Source organism: Alternaria postmessia (genome assembly GCF_024291825.1).
Source record: "Alternaria postmessia strain BMP 2775 chromosome Unknown scaffold_42, whole genome shotgun sequence".
NCBI lineage: Eukaryota > Fungi > Ascomycota > Dothideomycetes > Pleosporales > Pleosporaceae > Alternaria > Alternaria postmessia.
The window spans coordinates 240,443-253,961 of record NW_026260115.1 but is presented as its reverse complement, the minus strand read 5'-3'; the positions used below and the strand labels follow the sequence as shown (position 1 = coordinate 253,961).

General features: G+C 50.6%; 4 protein-coding genes across 4 annotated transcripts; 1 reads left to right on the top strand and 3 right to left on the bottom strand.

Annotated features, from left to right (window-relative positions):
• Positions 1-697: 697 nt before the first annotated feature.
• On the bottom strand, positions 698-4,860 carry J4E82_006893 (uncharacterized protein; the record flags this gene model as incomplete). Its single annotated transcript, XM_051733144.1, has 8 exons — positions 698-2,562; positions 2,923-3,490; positions 3,551-3,805; positions 3,893-3,925; positions 3,976-4,108; positions 4,179-4,416; positions 4,471-4,581; positions 4,827-4,860. 8 exons carry the CDS (start codon positions 4,858-4,860, stop codon positions 698-700), a joined length of 3,237 nt encoding a protein of 1,078 aa, XP_051587181.1.
• A 1,868-nt stretch (positions 4,861-6,728) lies between these two features.
• Positions 6,729-8,073, bottom strand: J4E82_006892 (uncharacterized protein; the record flags this gene model as incomplete). Its single annotated transcript, XM_051733143.1, has 4 exons — positions 6,729-7,483; positions 7,532-7,715; positions 7,764-7,868; positions 7,924-8,073. The coding sequence occupies 4 exons, from the start codon at positions 8,071-8,073 to the stop codon at positions 6,729-6,731; spliced, it is 1,194 nt and encodes a 397-aa protein (XP_051587180.1).
• Positions 8,074-9,297: 1,224 nt separating this feature from the next.
• On the top strand, positions 9,298-10,896 carry J4E82_006891 (uncharacterized protein; the record flags this gene model as incomplete). Its single annotated transcript, XM_051733142.1, has 1 exon — positions 9,298-10,896. One exon carries the CDS (start codon positions 9,298-9,300, stop codon positions 10,894-10,896), a length of 1,599 nt encoding a protein of 532 aa, XP_051587179.1.
• Positions 10,897-11,509: 613 nt separating this feature from the next.
• J4E82_006890 (uncharacterized protein) lies at positions 11,510-12,911 on the bottom strand (the record flags this gene model as incomplete). Its single annotated transcript, XM_051733141.1, has 3 exons — positions 11,510-12,210; positions 12,263-12,302; positions 12,528-12,911. The coding sequence occupies 3 exons, from the start codon at positions 12,909-12,911 to the stop codon at positions 11,510-11,512; spliced, it is 1,125 nt and encodes a 374-aa protein (XP_051587178.1).
• Positions 12,912-13,519: the final 608 nt, after the last annotated feature.

The following is a 13,519-nucleotide window of genomic DNA, read 5'->3' as shown; positions in this document are numbered from 1 at the left end:
GTGATGGCACGTCACGTGATCCCAGGCCCCGCCTTGGATCAGCGACCTTCCATCGCGGCTATCCCGATGGTCTTCCTTCCTGCGGCCTGCATAACAAAAGGAAGCAACTCCTTGTTACCTTGTAACAGCTAGGCTCTAGCGCGCTGCACGAGGTGCAGAGAGACTAGCTATAACTTACGTATATACAAGAAGGATACTAAAGATACTGCTTAATCTGCTATATAGATATCTATATATTATATCATCACGTTGTTAAGATGTACGATTGTAGAGGTGTGCAAAGTTAGTGGGGTGCGGCGCTCGCTTGTACGCGGCGCTCGCTTGTAAACTATGTTAGTTATTGATATATGTAAGTTCTGTTTAGGATAATAACGATTGTAGGATTGTAACTATCAGTGGCTCGTCGTCTATTGGTCAAGTCATCACAGTACCGAAGTAACTTCAATGAAAGCAAAACTAATTCCAACTCGACCACAACAGTAGCTTAGCAATCACAAAAGATATCTTCTTTTACTAACAAGCAGAGAAGGATAGCTTGACGCTTCTGGGTTCACTCAAGCTTACCACGTATCGTTAGCTACCTAAGTGAGTAAGCAATCCCTTTTGGCTTCTATCAGTAATTGGCAACTGCGAATTGTCGCAGCCCCACTTCCCTCACATGCAGAATTCTCGTCTAAGTAACCTTCATCGACGATGTCTACAAAGCCGCCTCATCCATGTTCCTAATCCAGCCCCACATCCACTTGACAGTATCCAAATGCGCTTGCACTCCAACTCTCTCGTCGACAGTGTGAATATTTCCTAGACCAACCTGCTCCTTATCCCAACCTGGCCCATACCTGAAGATGTTTTCGCTCAAGTCCCAGTAATAACGCGTGTCCGTGTTACCGGTCATGATACCAGGGCTCACAAGAAGTTCTCTACCGTAGAGGGCGCGGGTGGTTCCCGAGAGAATTTGGTAGGGCGTCACGGTCTTGTTAGAGGCAGAGGTGTGGAGAGAAGTGGGTGTAACGGGTGCTGGTTCTAGCATTGTGGGTCCGTGGGAGAGAGCGATGCTAGAGGGGGTTTCTGTGCCGTTGAATGCATGCAGTGTGAGGTTGTACTTGTGCGCTACCTGAGCTGCAAGGGACGAGATGTGTGCTTTAACATCCGAGGAGCTTGAACCAACGTTTATGCGGTGGTTTACGGTTATCTGCGTGCGCTCAGGAAGTGCGTTTGTTTTCACGCCACCGTGGATTATGTCGACTGCCACGGAGGTCGTGAAGAGATATTTTATGCCTGGTCCCGCTTTTGCTGCTTCAAGTGCGAGAGCGTCTTTTGTTGGTTTCTTCGAACATGTTGCACTTCGTTTAGAGCGCTTGTCAAGCAGTTTCCCTAGATGGCGGGGAAAGTCTGAGGCATGCTCGGCACCGCATTGGAGGAGACCTAGGTAAGGGTTTTCGTCAAAAAGACGAGGCTCGTAAGGGTTGGCTTCTATCAAAGTGATGAGCTCGCTGGCGACGCCGATGCTGTTGTGCGGTGGAGGGATGCTGCTGTGGCCGCCAGGCATGCGCACGACAATGTCAACGTCGACGTAGCCTTTCTCGGCGACACCAGGGATTGCGAAATTTGCTCCCCAGCTCTCAACGTTTACTGCGCCTTCATCGACGATGGCAGCGATGGAGTTGTGTCCAAGTTTCTTGACCAGGTAGTCCGCAAGGTGTTGCGCACCTTCCCGACCAGAGATTTCTTCATCGAATCCAAACGACAATATTAATGTTCTCTGAGGAGTAAAGCCAGCAGAAATCAACGCCTCCACGCTATTCAAAATAGCCATCAACTGGTTCTTGCAATCGCTCGCACCCCTACCCCAAACAAACTTCCCGTCATAGTGACCTGAGAAAGGCGGGTAGGTCCACTGCTTGACTGTAGAATCCGGAACCGGCACAACATCCTGATGCGCCATGAGCAAGTTAGGCTTCAAGCTTGCATCCGTGCCAGCCCACGTATACAGCAACCCATGCGTATTGACCTTCTCCAATTGCAATGTCGCGTGCGTGAGCGGAAAAGTTTTTCCAAGATAGTCTGCGAAAGAGTACATGATATCCCATCGCGGATCAGATCCGATCTCGCCCATGTCATCGTAGCTTTGCGTGGGGATCTTGACAGCACCCGATAGACGCTCAATGGCAACATCACGAAAAGCGTCCGATGTCAGGTAGCTCTCCATTTCATCCAACTCTTTCGTCCTCTTTGTCGGGAACAAGAGTTCGACTTGTGGGCATTGCGCTCCAGACTTGGCGTTGCTTAAGTCTGAAGGAAGGTGCCATGACGACGAGATGGGGGTGGTTGTATGACGTAGGAAAGCCAAAATTCCCAAGCAAAAGACAGCGCTGCCGATGAATTGACGATTGTACGATGGTCTGTATGACTTTGGAGGAGTTGCAGCTGATGTCTGCTTTTCCTTGTTATTGGCCGCCATTGTGATGAGTATTGAAGATCGAAGGCTTGGAAGCTTGGAGCTCGGAGCGCTGGTTATGGACATTACGCGGGGATAACCGACCTCGGAGTAGTACGTATATACTAGTCTCAATCAGGAAGGTACATTCACGGACTGCAGTATTATTATCGGGTCGTCGAAACACTCGTATCTACTTCCCTGTCATCGTGTGCTCGGAGTGTAATCGCATCACAAACTGTTACAATTTTGCAATCGTTGCGCTCTCGAGGAACGCAGCTGACACCATCTGTGACAGGTGAAAAAGAGATCATTCTCATCTGGATAGCTCCACCGTAGCCATCTCCGAGTCGTGTCCACTGTGGTGTCATATCCACAGAACGTAACGTACAATTCCCATCAGTGTTTATCGTCCCCACTCTTCAACATCGCCGCCACCTATTTACTCCATCAAGCCTGAAACTTCCATCTCGGATGACGATCACCCATGGCCAGATCCTCCACTGTGTCGTGGAAACCGCGAGTATCTGGTTTCTCCAACAATATCCTCTCTTTCTCCTTGTTCTCCTTCTTCAAAACCACCAATAATGCCCCGACAACGACCAGATTCAGACATGAATACCCAAGTGCAAAGCTATGCCCAAGAACGTATCGCGGCCCGGAATTTGCGCGGTACAGCTGCGTACCCAGCACTGCTCCCAAGTTGCCGATGCTGATCTGCATGGCATTCGCGGTCGCTCTCTTTGTCTGTCCACTTACGTTGATTGCAGGCCAGCAGAGGATCAACGCGACGGACGGGTATATTCCGATAGCGGCAAAGAAGGTTCCAACGTAGGAAACACCTGGCCGTGCCTTGGGATCGGTGTTCGCGAGCAGGATAATGTATCCGATGATCGCAACGGTGGAGGTCGTGAGGATGAAGAGTGCACGGCGGGCATAGCGCTCAGAGAGTATCGCCCAGAAAATCGTGAAGATTGTCGCGACCGCATAAGGTGGGATGGTAAGAAGTTGAGACTGGGCTGACGAGTAACCCATATCCCGAATAATCGTTGGCTTTTTTACTGTTAGACAGGGATATTTGACGCATTCAGTAATGCAAAGCGGCTGGCTTACCAAGAACAGTGATAGAGTATACAAAGGTAGACTCATAGTATGAAAGGCTAAGGCATACAACCAGATCTTGATGTCCTTGGCTGCAACCCGCACTTCGGCCCATGAAAACTTCTCATCATTTGTCGCGTCACTATCAGCCTTAAGACGTGCTCGTACAAAGGCTCGCTCTTCTTTACTGAGCCAGCTGACTGTGCCGGGATAGTTGGAAATGAACCAATATGCGACGATCGCGATCACAATTGTGAGAAGGCCCTCCTATATATTTTGTTAGTATAAGAACGACGCTCGGATAAGCATACTTTCCAGGATGAAAATCCATCTCCAACCAGCATATCCGCCAACGTTGCGCATATGCGCAATGCCCCAGGCTAGGATCTGAAGCAGTCAGTACAAGCGATCAAACTTGCGATGCGGGCACAACATACTCCACCAAAAGCGCCAGCAAGTGAAGCGCAGCTGAAGAACAAAGAGATACGGTACTGGCGTTCGTTTCTTTTGTACCACATTGAAAGGTAGTATACAACGCCTGGAAAAAGTCCGGACTCAGCGACACCCAAACTGTTCTCAAGTCAGCCCATTTGTTCTGGTGCATTGCTTGTACGCCAAGTACTTCCCAACAGCTACTCACAAGAAACGCACGGCAAAGAAGCCCTCTCGATTCTGTGTGACACCCATCAATGTTGCGACAACCCCCCAGACCAGCGTGAGTGTCGGTAGCCAAAATTTCGGCGTAGTTCGCTTGAGAATGATGTTGCATGGAATCTCGAATAGTACGTAACCGATGAAATACAGTGTTAGACCAGTGAGATATTGGTTTCCAGTCATATGTAGGTCGTCCGTGAGACCTTCGATGCGGGCGTTGGCGACTGGAGAGATAGGTCAGCATACGGTGCTTTCGTTGTGGGTAGGGCGTGTAGCACCATTGCTGCGATCAAGAAAACTCAACAGATATAGCACTGAAACCGCGGGAAGTAACCTCAGATCCAGTGTTCTTAGCAATTTCTTCTCGTTGATAGTACCCTGAACAACCTCTACATCGCTGTCAGATGAGTCGGACGCGACAGGCGCGTTGTGCTTCTCCGATGCCATGATAACGGTCGCACTGGAAATGGACCAGAGATGTTGAGATAATTTTTTCCATTTTGCGACAGCCGGGCACTAACGCCTACTTATCAACTCGCTATTCTCGAATTCTCCATAGCTTGGGATGATGCAAGAACGTGGGTTGAGCAGCTCAGGCCGCCGCAGCGTCATGACCACGGGCTCATGCACATACCCAGGCATGATTGTGGGCTGTCATTGGAGCGCATGGCATGTCGCGTTCGATGCGAGGTCTGATGCATGTTGACAGGTCCAGCTTTCCTCGGCATCGTTGCATAACACGGCGGACTGTTGCAAGGGCTTATGAGGTCTGGTTGTACACGAAATCGAGGGGTGGTATGTCGTGATTGTAGATCGCTGCTACTAGCCGCCTCTGGTATAGGTCCGGAAGGACCGCGTTGCCATTCGCTGAAGACCACACGTAAGACATCTTGAGCGAGTAAGCAAAGTCCTAGCCTTCTCAAGCTGTTTACTTATCTATATAGACATTCGCGCTTCTGATCTGGTGGTGGAGACCGCCTTACATATGGATTAGCGTTTCCGCATCAAGATGAATGGGGTGCTAAGATAGGTGGAACGCACACTACGCTGATAGAGAGTGGAAGGATACTACTATCAGTAGAAAGTCATTGTCGGATATCAGTATAGATGGGTTAATCTACTTAACCATAAGTAATTTGACATCGTCTTTCTGTATGTGAAGTGGTCCTCTCATTACCCCTCTCTCGCTCTGGCCTTTCATCCATGACGCCCTGTGAATCCTGGGCGCTAACATCAGGAAATTCGAACCTCACATTATTATTTACCACCCTCTTCCCTGGCGGTTTCGTTGCCTCACAAACCACCTCTTTCGTCCTCTTTGTCAACACGCCTAGCTCTCTCATCGGTTTCAGTCCGAAAGCGCCAACCCACCTCTCCGCAACTGCGATCGTATGTAGCCACCTCACTCGCCTCCAGCTACTGAGCTTGTACTCGTGTAACAAGATATGCCCTAGTGTGTGTATATCCCTTCGAGCCCGTGTGAGCAAAGCCGTAGTCTTCTTCTCGCCTACCACATACTCGCTGCTCGTCTCTCGATTTAAAGAAGGCAACACATTCAGCGCGTCATGAAGTCGGCGCTTATTGCTCAGAAAGACGTTTTGTGCGGTGAGATCGCGGGCAGGCGGATGCATGTAGCCAGCGGAAAGACCAAAGATACCCCAGCCGAAAGACTCTTGTGGAAGGGAACCTCTAGCGAGTATCTCCTCAAGGACCACGACTGCACAATCCCACAGGAGTGTGAAGAGGTCTAGGTCTTCTTTCCCTGACCCAGCGGGTTGGGCGCTGTATGTGCAATCTTGTGTTGCTGCGAAGGAGAGGGCGAGAGTGTTGAGCGATGGATCTTGAGGTTTCGGATGCTGAGGCGGCCTCACATCGCGCGCGAAAACCGTTGTATTGGGTTGCTTGCTATAAGGTCCATATAGCCCTACCAACGACTTGGCGTGCTGTAAAAAATGTAGGAAACGCTCGATGTTGGTCATGGTGATGGCGTCCGCGATAACGTCTTTGTTGAGTTGCAACACTGCTATGTCGTTCTCGTTCATCGGAAGTTGTCTACAAAAGTAGCTGGAAACTGTCTTTGGAGTAGATTGATCTTTGAGATTGCGAGGATTGTACGACCAACTCGTATGAACACGCCAGATGATGGTAGAGTACGATCGGCTTGCTAGACGGCGCTCGTTAAGATTCAGGTGGTATGATAAAAGCTGCAGGAGCGAGATCAGGAACCAGGAAATGGTTAGTATAGACACATCTGGTGAATGACGTGAACCACAATCAGCGTCGGTGAATGTGTTTCATCCAGATGACGCCACGCTCCGTCGTCTCTCTCACTTTCTTCTGGAGACCGGTCCGGTGACGCTAATTTGCGTGTATGGCGACTAGCCGTACTAGTGAAGGCCATGCTGTATGCTTGAGAGAACGTGTCTTTCACGACACCTCGACGTTTTATCGTCAATCGTTCGTGCATTTGAAAGATCGTATCCCGCGTTTGCTCGACTTCGGATACCGAAAATACTACAGAACACGTTCGAACAGCTCAATCGGGTATGCGGAATTTTCCAAGGCTTAGAATACTCCCACGAGTGAAGCTGTTCCTGAGGCTATCACGGAGGTGAAGCTTTGGCGGACCCTCGTATTCTTGCTGAACCGAGACGGTATGTACGATTTGCCCTTCCGGGGGTTGCGGCAGATCCGCCTCTGTGACAACGATCTTTGGCGGCGGGATATTGTTCTCCAGGTCTATATCTTCAGGTCCATGAATCTGTATAGAAGTCATGCCTCCATGCTCGGTAGGCACTAGGTCAGACGGACTTAAGCTACGTCGGTATCCGCGACGATTCTTTCGCTTCTGGCCGATGACAGAAGGGTAGTAACTACGACCTCGTTCGTGCCTAGGTGCTTCGCCGAGACCCAGCTTCCAAAGACAGTGACGGACAAGCGGACGAAATGTGGCGATACTCCCCGCTGTTATCCCGATCCCTGGTTCAATGGTGCTCCATAGAGCAACATCGGTAGTAGCATATAAGAAGTCGGGGCCTTCTACAAGTGTGTGGATATAAGCCATGCGAATGACTGTACCGGTGCTTCCGATCGCCGCAAATGCAAGTATCGATGCAACCAACACCTTTGTCTTCGGCCTCATCTCTAGGCCCCAAACAATAAAGAACGGAAGCAGCCCGAACCCCCAATCAGCGAGTGCGTTGACTGCGGCAAGCGCATAGGTAATGCCTAAGGTAGGTCCTCTTGGTATGCACTTGTTTGAAGCTGGGTGCTCCAGCCAAAATGCAGAGACTGTATTCATTAGCAAGTGCGGAAAGTGAGCGTCTGAAAAGGTCTTACTGGGTAGACACTGAAGCATGACTAGAAAGAGGTAAATCAGACCACATAGTACCGTGCCTAGCATTAGCAATCTGATGCACCAGATGTGCCACCGTTCAATGGCGACCCTAAGGTAGAAATAGCCAATAGCAAACTTGAGCAGGCAGTTTGCTATGACGTAGAAGATCTCACACAAGTACCAGAACTGTGTTGAGTTAGACGCGAGAATGTTAAGCAATGACGTTGAACTGACCATGAGTGCAGTCTTTCGATCATGATCGCTCAAGTCCCATCGATGCCTTCCAGTACCATGTATAGCGGCAATGATCTGACATGGCAGGTACACTGTGAAGACCGCCTACAAAGTTTGATAAGCACAGCCAACCACATGTATCTGAAGTGTGACAACTTACTAGCGACGCAACCATGAACGAGTCGTCTTTTCCCCATGTCTTCATCAATATGGCTCGCACATAAACTCGTAGGCAGACCGTCGTCCATGTGAGCACGAAGAACAGTGCAGCCACAGCGAATACTTCGCGACTGCGATCGTCCTTGCTCATATTTCAGGCTCTGCTCAGCGGTTCCGGGTTCGCACATCCATTCGATACGTTGCTTGCCAATCTTCGTGCAATGGAGAATTGTTTGAGTAATCAGCGGGGGAGGGAGAGAAGCTCCGGTATTAACGAACCCTGAAGCCTAGGGACCGTTGATAGTCGTCCCAGCTGCTTACTCTCCGAACTGGCCAGGCATATTGCCGCAAGTTACCAGTGCGAAGCCATCGACCCACTATTGGAGATCGCGTTCGTCCTCGAGTCAGTGCCGACATCCTGTGAGCTTCATTCGTTGACGAATCGTGGTACCTTCAATAGCGGGCTCCTAGTCTGTGATCTTGCTGCCAGCCACAGCACGGAGATAACTCCATGAAAACGCCACACGGCTAATATCATGCAAGTAAGTTTTGACATGTATGGTCCAGATGTCAACTGCCGGAACACTAGGCATAGGTTCTGATGGTTAGCTTTGTGCAAACTTCTACCATTCCCATCGCGAGGTCAACCGTTGAAGTGTGGGGATCGTCATCTCCCGACCACGGCTCGAGGCTATGAAAGATGACACAAAGCGCGCGCTGTCACTGCCAAGGTGATAAGCCGAGTGCAAAAGCCGCGACGAAGTAGCGTTGGTGGAAGCAGTCTGGTGTTTTGAAGTTGGGGCTAGGCTAATCTTGGCGAAACGGAGGATGCCGTGCCGCGGTTGTGATCTCCACAGGGATAGCCGTTGAGCGAAAAGGGTCATAGCTTGGCAGGCCTGGACTTCTGGCAGTCCCAGAAAATGTCTCTCCGATCTAGTAATCCACTCGTCATAAGCGCCATCTTAACTGCATCACAACCGCGATACTTTGCGCTACGAAGAATGGTTGCTGCAGTGCCCTGAGTAGGTAAAACCGGGAAACGTACCCGTGCAGCCCACGACCCGTCTACTTAACGCGTTATGCTCTGTCACGGTTTCGTGACGCTCCTCGGAACGCGTAAATTGCAAATTATCCCTATTTCCCCTAACGACTGCTACGCCATCGCTTCTGCATTGTGCTTATATTCTTGGAGACACGATCGAGAAGCTTCTGTCATTGTGTCTGATTGTCTTTCAATTCATTCGTAGTATCCAGCTTCCATAAGTTGTCTTCCTCGGTCATTACTTCTCTGTATAGTAGGTACACCGTCGAAATCACTTACGGCTAACAAGTTGTAAATTCATCCTTTCTGCTTACAGTATTGAAACTCACTGCCATGGCCACTCAATCTTCTAATAGTGGCGCACTTCTAGATGGGCTCCGATACTATCTTCTTCGCAGTGATGCTATGGGGAGTAGTGTGATGGTCCCACTGGTACTGGTGGATCAACTACCGTTTCAACTCCAAGGAATCCCGCGGCGGCTGGCCCATCGCCAAATCTCAGACGAAGGCTGGAGGCTCTGTTCAGAGACTCACGAGGTGTCATCAGCACTCGCGATCCAAGCGCCTATAATGACCAGCCATCTAACCCAACCCAGTCCGACTACAAGCCCCCGATACTTGGCACCAGATCATCATGTGCGTGCTGAACAGCAGATGACATCTGTAGACTACTATCGGCCTACTCGACTTTTTCATCAGTCTCCAACCGTCGCAAATTCAGCTCAATATCCAGCTCTCGTGAATTCGCCAGATCAACATCGTCCGACGCCTAGCATTACCCTTGAAAGTCCTTCATCGCTGACCGACACCTTCGCATCCATCTATCCGAAAGATGCAAAACGCCTTGGTTACCGCCTCCCCCATCCATCCGGCATTGAGCCCGATCCATCCAAGAAAGAGTACTGCACGCACTGGATCCAAACTGGCGAGTGTAGCTTCGCGGCTATGGGCTGCAAGTTCAAACACGAGATGCCTGGTATCGAGAAGCTGCGTGAACTAGGCTTCGTTCGAGGCATACCGAGATGGTGGAAGGAGAAAACTGCTATCGTTCCTAGACCGCCCACATGGATGCAGCGACGGCTGGCTGGGAATGAAGATGTGGAGTATGCAGGGCAAGTACCAGAACCAAGGGAATTCCCTGACCCTTCTACACTCAAATTGAGGACCACTGAGGGACACGATTTATTTAGTGAGGAAGTACAGCAGCCGCGTAGTATTCTCAAGAGAGATCTCTCTCCCAAGCAAACCACAGCAGGTCGCCTAACTCCCCCAGCAGCGATAGTCAAGCAACCGACTCAGTGTGCGAGCCACATGCCAGATCTGCTCATCGACCTCGATGATGCTCCCACTCCATCACCTAGCCTGCAGTCATCCTGTACATCAACGGCCAGCGTAGGACTAAGCAAGGCCCAAGTACCTTCCAGTAACCCCTCTGCCTCGCCACTATCGTTGCCTATCCTCGATCGCAACCCTTCGCTACTGACCGCTTGCAAAGCTCCCTCCAAGACCACCTCAATCGACACACCAGATAGTGAATCAAGCACCCGGCGCCACTCCGAAGACTCATGGACTTCGAACACCGAAGACGACGCCCCCACCTCTACATCCACCATTCCGAATGTCAAGGTCAAGCTCCCTCGCATAACCCAAGAACGACGTGAACCGCATCCCCGCAGCACAAACGACAACAAAAAGCGCCGTACTACCACACCTACTACACCCACTCATACCACCCTAACCAAACCTCAGTCCGGTCTCGCATCCTCCAAGCATGCCACTATCACCTCCCTCTCTGACTCTTCAAGAAACAGCTCCACGAAAATCAACGCAGCGAAAAACTCATCAAGCCGCAATAGGAATGCCAATCGTAAGGGATATAGTAGAGGAGGAGGAGGAGGAGGGGGAGGAGGAGGAGAAGCCGACGGACCATAACTTTGCGCCAAGATTGAGCCGTTGAGGCGGAATGCGCATCGTGATGCTAGGGTGAGAACGGGGACCGTTGTTGCAGTTGCAGCCTGAGAAAGGTAGTGGAGATACATGCCGTGAAATGGTATTTGGAACACTTCGTATAATCAAATGGCAGGTGGGTGGTCAGTATGTATGCAACACAACAGAAAAAAAAAGAACCCGTACAGACTGTATACTTGTTCCGGGTGGCTGTATTACCTACATCTCCATTCTTTCTTACCTTCTTTGATTCAGACTTACTGTATTTACATTATTTGCAGTAGGTGCCTCTGTAACGATATGCTGAATGTTAGTATCGACAAGGAAAATCGATTTCGGTATATTTCCATCCCCGGGCCCGAGATTTGCATACTGCTTTGGTATTGGTTTCGGTGTTGAAATTGCGAGTAGCGATGCGCTATATCGAAGAAGAAAACGAGACGCCGAAAAATACGCCGATGATGCCGCTTCTTCATCAAACAAAGAGATGCCCCCTAGATCAATCATGGTTGCACGTTCCTGTACAAATCGCCCACAAACCGCCGCCCAAATCATTCGTCCAACAGAAGATAATAAAAAAAGAAACAGCGCACCTCGCCTACGCACCCCACTTCTTGACCGCCTCTCCCAACTCCTTGGTGAGGCCCCTCCGCACAGCCAACAACTCTTCCTTCGCATTCTCAGCCTCCTTCTCGCTCCTCTCAACCCTTCCTCTCAGCTTCTCCACCTCGTTCCTCAACTCTTTCCGTAATTCTTTGCTAGCCTCTTCGACAGTTTTTAACCGATCTACTTCCACGCGTACCTTCTCGCCAGACGTCTCGACAGATTCTAACCGCTCTTTCATGGCCATCATTTCCTTCTTGATGCTTTCGAATTCCATTTCCAGGCCGCGGTATGCATGTGATTCTTTCTCCATGCGCTTCTGGAGATCTATTTTTTCTGTTTCGAGACCGTTGACAGAGGCTTTGAGTCCGGCGTTCACGTCTTTCAGACCGGCATTCTCATCTTTGAGGTTTTGTATTCTGTCTGTTAGTGCACGATTAACGCGCTCTGGCGCAGGACTACGTGGACTTAGAATCGATGATGGTGACGGTGCTGTGGTTGATTGCTTGAGACTTGAGGGCACAATGATCTGCTCACTGAGGGTGCGTCGAGGGTGCTTCTTGGGACGAATGGCTGATGCGATTCCGGTGTAGTCTTCGTCGCGTTCGCGTTTGATCTTGACATTTAGGCTGTCTGTTGCTGCGCGTTTAATGGGCGGCGCTTGGATATCTTCTGTTATGGATCTTGATAATGAAGCTGTTTCTAGTCAGTATAACCACGAAGTTGATAACGATAGATTCCAACGTACAGACGGTGGATGATCGTTTTGGCCGGACAACGATCGAGTCCTTTTCATAAGGAGTACTCGGTTCTGATTTCCTCGTTGGCGGCAGCAATGGTCGTTCTCCCTCATTGTGCACCCATAAACACGCGTCCCGAAAATTCCTGGTAAACATGGTAGGATCCGACCTTGTCCGACATAGCTCTTTCACATGGCCAGCAGCCAAGAAGTAGTAAAGAATGAGGGCCGATACGCGATGGATGGCTTTGGACCCCCCCATATCGTCTCCAACATCACAAAAAGGCGCATGGAAGGCAACAGTACTGGTACTATTCACAGCTTGCAGCTCGCTACTGCCGTCATCCAATTCGGTTATGCGATAAAAGCTGACCTCGGCTTCATCCTCGTGGACATGGGCGGTGACGCGATCAATGGGTTCATCGTCGTCGCCGGCGGGGCCTGGCGCATATCCGCCGATGACAAGCAACTGCTTGTGGGTGGAGCGACCGAGGCCTCGCCAGATGGCCCTGCTGATGGTGAAGCTCTCGTCGAACTGGATCCAATGCAGTCTTGCGGCGCGCGGTAATGCGCGAAAGGGCGCGGCAAAATTCGCACGAGCCCATGCTTGGACATTATCGTTTGTCAGGGGTGATCTTGTTTCATTGAAGTCGGTCATTGTGGCGATTGATTGGTGTGGTGTCACCCGTTGTTGCGCTGGATTTCAATGGGGCGCGCCTTGATTCGCAGGCACCGAGTTTGCGCAATTGCGGGTTGCCGAGTGGTGACGAAATGGTGCTGTTTCTGGTCGCGGTGTGAAATTGTACGACGAGCACAGGTCGCCGCCATCGAAGCCCAGTTGGTGGTCGGATCACAGCGACATGTTCTGAGAAAGCTGTGTAGAGGTTGACGCAGGCAGAAGTCAGGCGGGATTCCTTCCGCTGCCCGTTATTTGCGGGGCTGGTAGTGGCTGGACGACTAGAACGGAAGGTGTGCAGCGCGGCACCACTTTGACACATGCAAGACGGCTATCGTCGCCAGCGTCATCGCACATTCGCATGTCTGCGTGTTTCGCGCCTGTCTGGTCTGTTTTTCTGGTTTCGGAAGTGCGCGATGAGTATTGTGGGAGGAGCAGCGTCCACAGAGCTATAACCTGGCTCCCACTGACTGGTTGAGCGCATCGCGCGCGTGACCCTGACCATACTCGATACGCTTGGCAATGACATTTGGACAGTTAAAGTTGGAAATAAGGTTGCAGACGCGATAGACAAGGTTCAGGATGGTCCT